Source organism: Oncorhynchus clarkii, chromosome 25 (assembly GCF_045791955.1).
Source record: "Oncorhynchus clarkii lewisi isolate Uvic-CL-2024 chromosome 25, UVic_Ocla_1.0, whole genome shotgun sequence".
NCBI classification, from domain to species: domain Eukaryota; kingdom Metazoa; phylum Chordata; class Actinopteri; order Salmoniformes; family Salmonidae; genus Oncorhynchus; species Oncorhynchus clarkii.
In genome coordinates this window covers 41,229,263-41,241,484 of record NC_092171.1, presented here as the reverse complement: position 1 = coordinate 41,241,484, position 12,222 = coordinate 41,229,263, and the positions used below count along the sequence as shown (strand labels likewise).

Below are 12,222 nucleotides of genomic sequence, written 5' to 3'. Positions count from 1 at the left end.
TGTTGTGACAAGGTAGGGGTAGTATACAGAAATTAGCCCTATTTGGTAAAAGACCAAGTCGGTATTATGGCAAGAACAGCTCAAATAAGCAAAGAGAAATGACAGCCCATCATTACTTTAAGACATAAAGTTGAAAGTTTCTTCAAGTGGCATTGCAAAAACCATCGAGCTCTATGATGAAACTGGCTCTCATGAGGACCGCCACAGGAAAGGAAGACCCAGAGTTACCTCTGCTGCAGAGGATAAATTCATTAGAGTTACCAGCCTCAGAAATTGCAGCCCAAATAAATGCTTCACAGAGTTAAGTAACAGACACATCTCAACATCAACTGTTCAGAGGAGTCAGTTGAACTGCTGCAAAGAAATTACTACTAAAGGACACCAATAATAAGAAGAGACTTACTTGGGCCAAGAAACACGAGCAATGGACATTAGACCAGTGAAAATCTGTCCTTTGGTCTGATGAGTCCAAATTTGATATTTTTGGTTCCAACCACCGTGTCTTTGTGAGGCGCAGAGTAAGTGAACGGATGACCTCCGCATGTGTGGTTCCCACCGTGAAGCATGGAGGAGGAGGTGTGATGGAATGGGGGGCGCTTTTGCTGGTGATTTATTTAGAATTCAAGGCACACTTAACCAGCATGGCTACCACAGCATTCTGCAGTGATACACCATCCCATCTGGTTTGCACTTAGTGGGACTATCATTTGTTTTTCAACAGGACAATGACCCAACTCACTTCCAGGCTGTGAAAGGGCTATTTGACCAAGAAGGATAGTGATGGAGTGCCTGGCCTCCACAGTCACCCGACTTCAACCCAATTGAGATGGTTTGGGATGTGAAGGAAAAGCAGCCAACAAGTGCTCAGCATACGTGGGAAATCCTTCAAGAATGTTGGAAAAGCATTCCAGGTGAAGCTGATTGAGAGAATGCCAAGCGTGTGCAAAGCTGTCAAGGCAAAGGGTGGCTACTTTGAAGAATCTAAAATATATTTGGATTTGTTTAACACTTATTTTGGTTACAACATGATTCCATATGTGTTATTTCATAGTTTTAATGTCTTCACTGTTATTCTACAATGTAGAAAACAGTAAAATTAAAGAAAAACCCTTGATTGAGTAGGTGTGTCCAAACTTTTGACTGGTACTGTATGTGTAGATAGTACATTTTATGTTTAGGTTTTCAATATATCACCAACTGTTTCTGCTTATTGGCTGTTTATCAACACGCCTTGTCAATAAGAAGCAGCGACAGCACCATTTTCAACTTAAGTTCTAGGAATATAAATTGAACTTTTAACATTAATATCCAATGGTAATATACTAAATCGGGTAAAAAAAAAAAATGATGATATACCAGAAATCACCCAAACGGGGTTACCCTGCCTAGATAGACCACACTGTGTCGTTTCCAATGGGAGGCTAGTGAGTGTGATAATACCACAGACATATAGAACAATGAGATAGTTATAAAACATATTTCGATATTATCTCCAGCAACATCTAAACCATTCCTCACACTGAAACTATCGGGGCATTATGCCACGTTCACTACCTAGTCGGGGAAATAGGAAACTCGGACATGTCCGAAGTGCTCATTGGTTGAACGCGGCACGTGTATCACTACAACTCGTTTGTAAGTCTGAAACGTGTCGTCGTTCCGACTGGCACTTGAACGTGGCATTAGGACCTCGGTATCCTGTAGTTCAATGTGTCGTAGGCAAGGACTGGTCGTAGAAGTGACAAGCTAACCATATGATGCTAGGCTAGTTAGCCTTGCCGTTTGGTATTGGTGAGAGGCTGTAGTCCGTGTGTGTAGCTGAAGCCAGCTAGCCAAAAGACATACAAGGAACAACGCTAGCAAGTCTGATCATTGCATTTATTTATTTTCTTTGCATAAGGACACAACCCATGTTATCTAGGTCGCTGTCTTGCTAACGTCAACACACTCGGGGTAGTCAACAAGCAAGTAAAAAAAACTAAACAGAACAAAAAGAGAGCGGTAGCTAGTCACCTAGGTGAACAGACCACACACGGCATTGAAGATGAATGGCTTAATGAAGAACGAGGGAATAGCGGGGACGGAGAGGTTCGCTAGCCCGGGGAAAGGCAGGGGACTACGGGCTGTGAAGCACTTCGCTGTCGGAGACCTCGTGTTTGCCTGTCCTGCCTATTCCTACGTCCTGACGGTGAATGAGAGAGGAGCGCACTGTGAATACTGCTTCACCAGGTATGGACCTGGACAACTGTCTGAACACGACGTGTCTGGGTTTGTTTATATAATAGAAATGATATCTTTTAAAAGAGAAATGTTTGTGGTTCTATCAAGCTAGCTGGTCAACCTTATTCTGCATGAATAGGATATTTCTCTCTGTTGTCACCTTGATATACGGCTGTTATGTTGTCGATTTTACTACAGTAAGGTGTCCTCAAACCATACCAATAACGTTGTAGAAATAACTCGCATTGACTAGAAGTGGATGTCACTCCGAACCATGTGGGTTCAGCATGGCTTTTCAACAGCTGACAAAAACACACAGCTGTTTCTTCTGAGAAGGCCCATTCAGTAGCATGTCGCGTTCACGTTCTAGTTGGAACTAGGAAACTCGGGCATTTCCGACTTGCTGACTGGTTGTAGTTATACACGTGCCGCGTACAACGGATCATCAAGTCGGACGTTTCCGAGTTCCGACGAGTATGGGAACGCGGCATCAGGCTCAGCTGGATTGCTGATGCTGTGTATTTGCCATTGAGAGGGTTTGAAGCCTCCGGTCTGCCATATTGGCACTCCCTAACAGTCATTCATGAGAATGAATGGAATTCTACAGTCCAATTCAATGTTTAACGGACAAAATGTACATGTATTTTTGTTGGGTCTTCCTTTCCTGTGGCGGTCCTCATGGGAGCCAGTTTCATCATAGAGCTCGATGGTTTTTGCAATGCCACTTGAGGAAACGTTCAATTATTGGAAATGTGTGTATTGACTGACCTTCATGTCTTAAAGTAATAATGGACTGTCGTTTCGCTTTGCTTATTGGAGCTGTTCTTGCCATAATATGGACTTGGTCTTGTACTAAATAGGGCTATCTTCTTCTGTATACCACCCCTACCTTGTCACAACACAACTGATTGGCTCAAATGCATTAAAAATGAAAGAAATTTCATGAATACATTCCAGGTGACTACCTCATAAAGCTGGTTGAGAGAATGCCAAGAGTGTGCAAAGCTGGGTGGCTATTTTGAAGAATCTCAACAAATATTAAATATATTTTGATTTGTTTAACACTTTTTTTTGTTTGTTTTTGGTTACTACATGATTCCATATGTGTTATTTCATAGTGTTGATGTCTTCACTTTTATTCTACAATGTAGAAAATAGTGAAACATAAAGAAAAACCCGTGAATGAGTTGGCATGTCCGAACGTTTGACTGGTAATGTTTATGGAATGTTTTCTGAAGAGGCATGCTCCTCAGCGACTCCCTCATTTATACCAAAGATTATCACATACACACATACCCATGGTTAGCAGATGTGAGTGTAGGGAAATGCTTGTGCTTCTAGTTCCCCGCACTGCAGCAATATCTAACATGTCATCTAACAATTCCACAACTACTACCTAATACACAGAAATCTAAGTAAATGAATGGAATAAGAATATATATATACATATAAATATATGGATGAGCAATGACAGAGCAGCATAGGCAAGATGCAATAGATGGTATAAAATACAGTGTATACATATGAGATGAGTAATGTAAGATAGGTAAACATTATTAAAGTGACTAGTGATCCATTTATTAAAGTGGCCAATGATTTCATGTCTGTATGTAGGCAGCAGCCTCTCTGTGCTAGAGACGGCTGTTTAACAGTCTGCTGTCCTTGAGATTGAAAAATACCTTCTATCTCTCGGTCCCAGCATTGATGCACCTGTACTGACCTTGCCTTTTGGGTGGTAGCGGTGTGAACAGACAGTGGCTCGGGGGGGGGGGGGGGGTTGTTGTCCTTGATTCTTGTTTTGTTTGACCTTCCTGTGACATCGGGTGCTGTAGGTGTCCTGGAGGGCAGGTAGTTTGCCCCCGGTGATGCGGTGTGCAGACCGCACCAGCCTCATAATATCACCACCCGTATAATATCTATTATAGTGACAAGATAGCCGAGTGACCGCTCTAACAATGGAAATGCATGTCCTCAATTATTGAAGGCAGGCGAGATCGGGTATCGTTTTGGTATTTATTAGGGATCACACATTAGCTGCTGTCACGTAATTCGATACGCTCGGAGACCATACAAAAAAGGGTCTTATCTCACGCGGACAGATTTTGCACGGAGTAAGTCCATTCGCTTCGCCTCTTCCTCTCTGTTTGCACTCAGTTGAAGACGAAGGATAAACACACACACAGTTTGCTTTCAGTTGGGTTTCCCAAAAGCATCGTAGCGATAAGATCATCTTAATTCCATTGAAACAAAATGGAGGAGCGAGACAGACATCTCTCTATTTTCTCTCCTCTTCTCTCTCTCTTTCAGCTATTTGAAGCTGCTGTACAAAACCGAAAGTGAAAGACATTAAAAAACAAAACTTTCTCTCTCTGACAGACACGCCCTCTCTGTCTCTCTGACAGACACGCCCTCTCTGTCTCTCTGACAGACACGCCCTCTCTGACAGACACGCCCTCTCTGACAGACACGCCCTCTCTGACAGACACACGCCCTCTCTGACAGACACACGCCCTCTCTGACAGACACACGCCCTCTCTGACAGACACACGCCCTCTCTGACAGACACACGCCCTCTCTGTCTCTCATTTCAATTTAAGGGGCTTTATTGGCATGGGAAACATATGTTTACACTGCCAAAGCAAGTGGAATCGATAATAAACAAAAGTGAAGTAAGCAATAAAAAATTAACAAACATTACTCACAAAATTTCCAAAAGAATAAAGACATTTCAAATGTCATACAGTCATTCAGTGTTGTAATGATGTGCAAATGGTTAAAAGTACAAAAAAGGAAAATAAATAAACACACATGGGTTGATATTTTTTTTATAATGGTGTTTGGTCTTCAATGGTTGACCTTTTCTTGTGGCAACAGGTCACAAATCATGCTGCTATGATGGCACACTGTGGAATTTCACACAATAGATATGGGGATTGTATTTGTTTTTCAATTTATGTGTGGGTCTGTGTAATCTGAGGGAAATATGTGTCTCTAATATGGTCATACATTGGAAAGGAGGTTAGGAAGTGCAGCTCAGTTTCCACCTCATTTTGTGGGCAGTGAGCACATAGCCTGTCTTCTCTTGAGAGCCAGGTCTGCCTACGGTGACCTTTCTCAATAGCAAGGCTAAGCTCACTGTAGAACTGTGCAGGAGAGGATGGCAAATGTTTTACATGCTCCTAACCAACTGTGCTCTTTAGTTAGTTTTTTTTGCGCTGTTTGTAACTTATTTTTGTAACTGATTTTGTACATAATGTTGCTGCTACCGTCTCTTATGACCGAAAATAACGTCTGGACATCAGAACAGCGATTACTCGCCACGGACTGGAAGAAGAGTTTTCCTTTAACGAGTCCGACGCGAAGGATATACTGCTTTCTCGGGAACAGGCCCAAATCCCCGTCATTTCCTTGAAGAAAAGAATGAAGGCGGCGGAGGTCGGGCTCCCGTATAAGAATTCGTAGGCGAAAGAGTAAACCCCCACTTCTATCCGTTCTATTGGCTATCGTGAAATCATTGTAGGTCATTGATTTTATTTTCCAATCAAGATTATCCTGCCAACGGGACATTAATAACTGTAATCTTATGTTTCACCAAGTCGTGGCTGAACGACCACACGGATAATATACAGCTGGTGGGATTTGCACCGGCAGGACGGAGAAGCTACGTGTGGTAAGACGAGGGGTAGGGGTGTGTCTATTTGTCGATAACAGCTGGTGTGTTGTCTAATATTAAAGAAGTCTAGAGGTATTGCACGCCTGAGGTAGACTACCTCATGATAAGCTGTAGACCACACTATCTACAAAGAGAGTTCTTATCTATATTATTCGTAGCAGTCTATTTACCACCACAGACCGACGCTGGCACTAAGACCACACTCAACAAACTGTATAAGGCCATAAGCAAACAAGAAAATGCTCATCCAGAAGTGGCGCTCCTAGTGGCCGGGGACTTTAATGCAGGGAAACTTAAATCCGTTTCACCTCATTTCTACCAGCTATGTTACATGTGCAACAAGAGGAGAAAAAAACTCTAGACCACCTTTACTTCACACACAGACATGTACAAAGCTCTCCCTCTATTTAAAACATTTGACCATAATTATATCCTCCTGATTCCTGCTTACAAGCAAAAATTAAAGCAGGAAGTACCAGTGACTCGCTCAATACGGAAGTGGTCAGATGACGCGGATGCTACGCTACAGGAATATTTTCCTAGCACAGACTGGAATATGTTCCGGGATTCAGCCAATGGCATTGAGGAGTATACCACCTCAGTCATCGGCTTCATCAATAAGTGCATCAACGACGTCTTCCCCACTTTGACCGTACATACATATCCCAATCAGAAGCCATGGATTACAGGCAATATCCGCATCAAGCTAAAGGCTAGAGCTGCCACTTTCAAGGAGCGGGACACTAATTCGGACGCTCATAAGAAATCCCACTCTGCCCTCAGACGAACCATCAAACGGGCGAAGCGTCAATACAGGATTAAGATTGAATCCTACTACATTGGCTATGACGCTCGTCGGATGTGGCAGGGCTAAAACGTTCACGGACTAGAAAAGGAATCCCAGACGCAAGCTGCCCAATGACGCTAGCCTACCAGATGAGCTAAATGCCTTCATCAAAAAAGTTAGCTTATAACGGTGAACCTTTTTTTGTGGGATACAGGTAATTCTAGGTATTGTGACATATTTTGGTTAACTTCTTGGTGACAGGGGGGCAGTATTGAGTAGCTTGGATGAATAAGGTTTCCGTAAGGTAAACTGCCTGCTACTCTGTCCCAGATGCTAATATATGCATATTATTAGTAGTATTGGATAGAAAAAACACTGAAGTTTCTAAACCTGTTTGAATGATGTCTGTGAGTATAACAGAACTCATATGGCAGGCGAAAACCTGAGAAAAATCCACCCAGGAAGTGGGAAATCTGAGGTTTGTAGGTTTTCAAAGCTTGGCCTATCGAATACACAGTGTCTATGGGGTCATTTTTAACTTCCTAAGGCTTCTACTAGATGTCAAACGTCTTTAGAAACTTGTTTGAGGATTCTCTATAAAGGAGGGGCTCGTGAGACCTGTTTTGAGTCAGTGGTCTGGCAGAGTGCCTTGGTCTCATGACGCGCGGTCCCGAGAGAGTTAGCTCTCGTTCCATTGCTTCTCTACAGACATAGGAATTCTCTGGTTGGAACATTTTTGAACATTTATGTTAACATCCTAAAGATTGATTCTATATTTAGTTTGACGGGTTTCTAAGGACTGTTATAACTTTTTTGAACTTTTCGTCCGACGTTCTGCTGGACCTGCACGCGCGTTTGGATTTGCTTACTAAACGCCCTAACAAAAGGATTTATTTGGACATAAATGATGCACATTATCGAACAAATCAAGCATTTATTGTGAACCTGGGATTCCTGGGAGTGCATTCTGATGAAGATCATCAAAGGTAAGTGAATATTTCTAATGCTATTGTTGACTACCCAATATGGCGGATATCGCTTTGGCTTCTTTGTTGTCTGAACGCTGTTTTCAGATTATTGCGTGGTTTGCTTTTTCCATGAAGTTTAAAAAAAAATCTGACACAGCAGTTGCATTAAGGAGAAGTATATCTCTAATTCCATGTATAATAGTTGTATCTTCATCAATGTTTTTTATGAGTATTTCTGTAATTTGATGGGGCTCTAAGCTAAATCATCGCATGTTTTCGAACTACTGAACATAACGCGCCAATGTAAAATTAGATTTTTTTATATAAATATGCACTTTACCGAACAAAACATGTATTGTGTAACATGAAGTCCTATGAGTGTCATCTGATGAAGATCATCAAAGCTTAGTGATACATTTTTTTATCTCTTTGTACTTTTTGTGACTCCTCTCTTTGGCTAATATTAATTCCCATATATTCCCATTAATTCCCATGGAAAGGTTCCACCTCTGAATATTCCCCAAAATGTGCAACCCTACAAGCAACACTGAACCATGCATGAAAGCACTAGCTGTGTGGTAAAACTCTCGGAAGCTGATGTGAGCTTTAAAGACCTTTAAACAGGTCATCATTCACAAAGCCTGACGGATTACCAGGACGTGTACTCAAAGCATGAGCGTACCAACTGGCAAGTGTCTTCACTGACCTTTTCAACCTCTCCCTGACTGAGTCTGTAATACCTACATGTTTCAAGCAGACCACCATAGTCCCTATGCCCAAGGAAGTGAAGGTAACCAGCCTAAATGATTACCGCCCCCTAGCACTCAGGTCAGTAGCCATGAAGTGATTTGAAAGGCTGGTCACGGCTCACATCAACAGCAACCTCCAGGATACCCTAGAACCACTCCAATTCGCGTACCGCCCCAAAAGATTCATAGTTGATGCAATTTCACTATACATTGCCCATTCCCACCTGGACAAAAGGAGCACCTATGTGAGAATGCTGTTCATTGACTACAGCTCAGCGTTCAACTTCATAGTGCCCACGAAGCTCATTGCTAAGCTAAGGACCCTGGGACTAAACACCTCCCTCTGCAACTGGATCCTGGACTTCCTGACGGGCCGCTCCCAGGTGGTAAGGGTAGGCAACAACACGTCTGCCACGCTGATCCTTAACACTGGGGCCCCTCAGGGGTGTGTACTTAGTCCCCTTCTGTACTCCCTGTGTACCCACAACTGCATGGCCAAACATGACTCCAACACCATTAAGTTTTCTGACGACACAACACTGATCACCGACAACGATGAGACAGCCTATAGGGAGGAGGTCAGAGTGTGTTGCCAGGACAACAACTTCTCTCTCAATGTGAGCAAGACAAAGGAGGTGATCGTGGACTACAGGAAAAGGCGGGCCGAACAGGCCCCCATTAACATCGATTGGGCTGTAGTGGAGTGGGTCGAGAGTTTCAAGTTCCTTGGTGTCCACATCAAGGACACGGTCCAAACACACCAAGATGGTCCTTAAGAAGGCATGACAGCACCTTCTCCCCCTCAGGAGACTGAAAAGATTTGACATGGGTCCCTAGATCCTCAGTAAGTTCTACAGCTGCACTATCGAGAGCATCCTGACCTGTTGCATCACTGCCTGGTATGGCAACTGCTTGGCATCTGACCGCAAGCTGCTGCAGAGGGTAGTGCGTACGGCCCAGTACATCACTGGGGCCAAGCTTCCTGTCATCCAGGACCTATATAATAGGGGGTGTCAGAGGAAAGACCCAAAAATTGGTAGACTCCAGTCATCCAAATCGTAGACTGTTTTCTCTGCTACTGCTGCACGGTAAGCGGTACCAGAGCACCAGGTCTTGGACCAAAAGGCTCCTTAACAGCTTCTACCCCCAAGCCTTAAGACTCCTGAACAATTTAATCAAATGGCCACTGGACTATTTGCACTGACACCCCCCTCCCTCCATTTGTTTTTTACACTGCTGCTGCTCGCTGTTTATTATCTATGCATAGTCACTTCACCCCTACCTACATGTACAAATTACCTCAACTAACCTGTACCCCCCCACACTGACTCGGTACCGGTACCCCCTGTATATAGCCTCCACATTGACTCGGTACCGGTACCCCCTGTATATAGCCTCCACACTGACTCGGTACCGGTACCCCCTGTATATAGCCTCCACACTGACTCGGTACCGGTACCCCCCCACACTGACTCGGTACCGGTACCCCCCCACACTGACTCGGTACCGGTACCCCCCCACACTGACTCGGTACCGGTACCCCTTGTATATAGCCTCCACACTGACTCGGTACCGGTACCCCCTGTATATAGCCTCCACACTGACTCGGTACCGGTACCCCCTGTATATAGCCTCCACATTGACTCGGTACCGGTACCTCATAGCCTCGTTATTCTTATTTTATTGTGTTAATTTGTATAATTTTTTTTATGTTAGTTTATTTGGTAAATATTTTCTTAAACAAAAGTGATGTTCTAGAAATAGAGTTAAGGTCTACCTACACCTGTTGAATTCGCCTATACATAGATTTGAGTCTGTACATAGTCAAAGTTTTCCTTAAGTTTGGGTCAATCACTGCGGTCAGGTATTCTGCCACTGTGTACTCTCTGTTTAGGGCCAAATAGCATTCTAGTTTGCTCTGTTTTTTTTGTTGTAAATTTCTTCCAATGTGTCAAGTAATTATCTTTTAGTTTTCTCATGATTTGGTTGGGTTAATTGTGTTGCTGTCCTGGGGGTCTGTTTGTGTTTGTGAACAGGACCAGCTTGCTTAGGGGACTCTTCTCCAGGTTCATCTCTCTGTAGGTGATGACTTTGTTATGGAAGGTTTGTGAATCGCTTCCTTTTAGGTGGTTGTAGAATTTAACGTATCTTTTCTGGATTTTGATAATTAGCGGGTATCATGCGTTATTTGAGGATCATTTTTGGTATAATTCGGCATGCAGTCTCAATTGGGTGTTTGTCATTTTGTGAAGTCTTGGTTGGTGAGCGGACCACAGACCACAATGGGTTCTATAATGGATTCAAGCATTTTTTTTTGCCAGATCCTTATTGGTACGTTGAATTTTATGTTCCTTTTGATGGCATAGAATGCCCTTCTTGCCTTGTCTCTCAGCCCATTCACAGCTTTGTGGAAGTTACCTGTGTGGCTGATGTTTAGGCCGAGGTATGTATAGTTTTGTGTGTGCTCTTGGGCAACGGTTTCTAGATGGCATTTGTATTTGTGGTCTTGGCAACTGGACCTTTTTAGGAAAACCGTTATGTTTGTCTTACTGAGATTTACTGTCAGGCCCAGGTCTGACAGAATCTGTGCAGAAGGTCTAGGTGCTGCTTGGTTGGTGACAGAAGCACCAGATCATCAGCAAACAGTAGACATTTGACTTCAGATTCTAGTAGGGTGAGGCCAGGTGCTGCAGACTGTTCTAGTGCCTGCGCCAATTTGTTGATATATATGTTGAAGAGGGTGGGGCTTAAGCTGCATCCCTGTCTCACCCCACGACCCTGTGGAAAGAAATACGTGTGTGTGGTTTTTGTCAATTTTAACCACACACTTGTTGTACCCTGAAAGTACCCTGAAATCCCAATTCTCTTCAATGCTTCTCAACGAGGAAGATTTGGAATTTGGTTTAAGTTTCTGAATTTATTGGAATTATATTGACCCAGCCCTGGTCTTGTTTGGTCTGAAGGCTACAGGCTGAGACGGAGAGTGGAGCGGAACCTGTTTTAGTTTGTGACACACCGTGAGGCTGAGAGAGCGTAGCGGAACTACTTTAGTAGTGGCATTCCTGACTCTCTAGGACAGGCCTTTTTATATGTAGCCTACACACATGGACCCACACACCACAGCCTCACTTGTTTCTGGAGACATGCCCAGGACTATTTATATATTTATATATATATATAGAAAAGTGACCTTTCTTTGCACCATCTGCCCTTAAGAGAGATGGATGTGAACCCACACTAGAGTGTGTGTGTGTGTGTGTGTGTTTGAGACAGCGAGAGCTTGGTGTGTAGGTAATATCTTACTATCCTTGATGTCTCGCTCATCTCAACTTTCAACAACAAGATTTGACAACATTCTCTCCTCTCTCTCTTCTTTCCTCTCTCTCTCTCTCCTCTTTCTCCTCTCTTCTTCTCTCCTCCCCCCCCATTCCTCTCTCTCCTCTCTCTCTCTGCAGGAAGGAAGGCCTCTCCAAATGTGGAAAGTGTAAACAAGCTTACTACTGTGAGATTGACTGCCAGGTATAGTGTGTTTGTGGTTACTATGCTTACTACATGACAGTGTGTGAATACTGTAATGTTTACCTTGTAACATCCCTAGGATATTCGGTAATTCAGGCACTGAAGACAAAGGGTGTTATTTTCAAACCACACTGATCCTCTGAGAACCGAATGTTAGCAACGCTAACAAGTACATGTCAAATCCCATAGCAAATGCTAATGCTAGCGCATTATGATCCATTTTTATACAGTCTCTGACCTAAAATATTTGCAGGACTTCCCAGCTCATAAAGTTATACAAGTAACACAAAAAGGCTACTCACAGTT

General features: G+C 43.3%; 1 protein-coding gene across 1 annotated transcript in view; it reads left to right on the top strand.

Annotated features, from left to right (window-relative positions):
• The first annotated feature begins 1,697 nt into the window (after window positions 1–1,697).
• LOC139383551 (N-lysine methyltransferase SMYD2-A-like) overlaps window positions 1,698–12,222 on the top strand; it is a 41,763-nt gene continuing 31,238 nt past the window's right edge. The window contains exons 1-2 of the mRNA XM_071128129.1: window positions 1,698–2,229; window positions 11,853–11,916. Coding sequence (XP_070984230.1) covers window positions 2,045–2,229; window positions 11,853–11,916 — 249 coding nt within the window. The 5' untranslated portion in view covers window positions 1,698–2,044. The remainder of the gene's footprint in view (window positions 2,230–11,852; window positions 11,917–12,222) is intronic.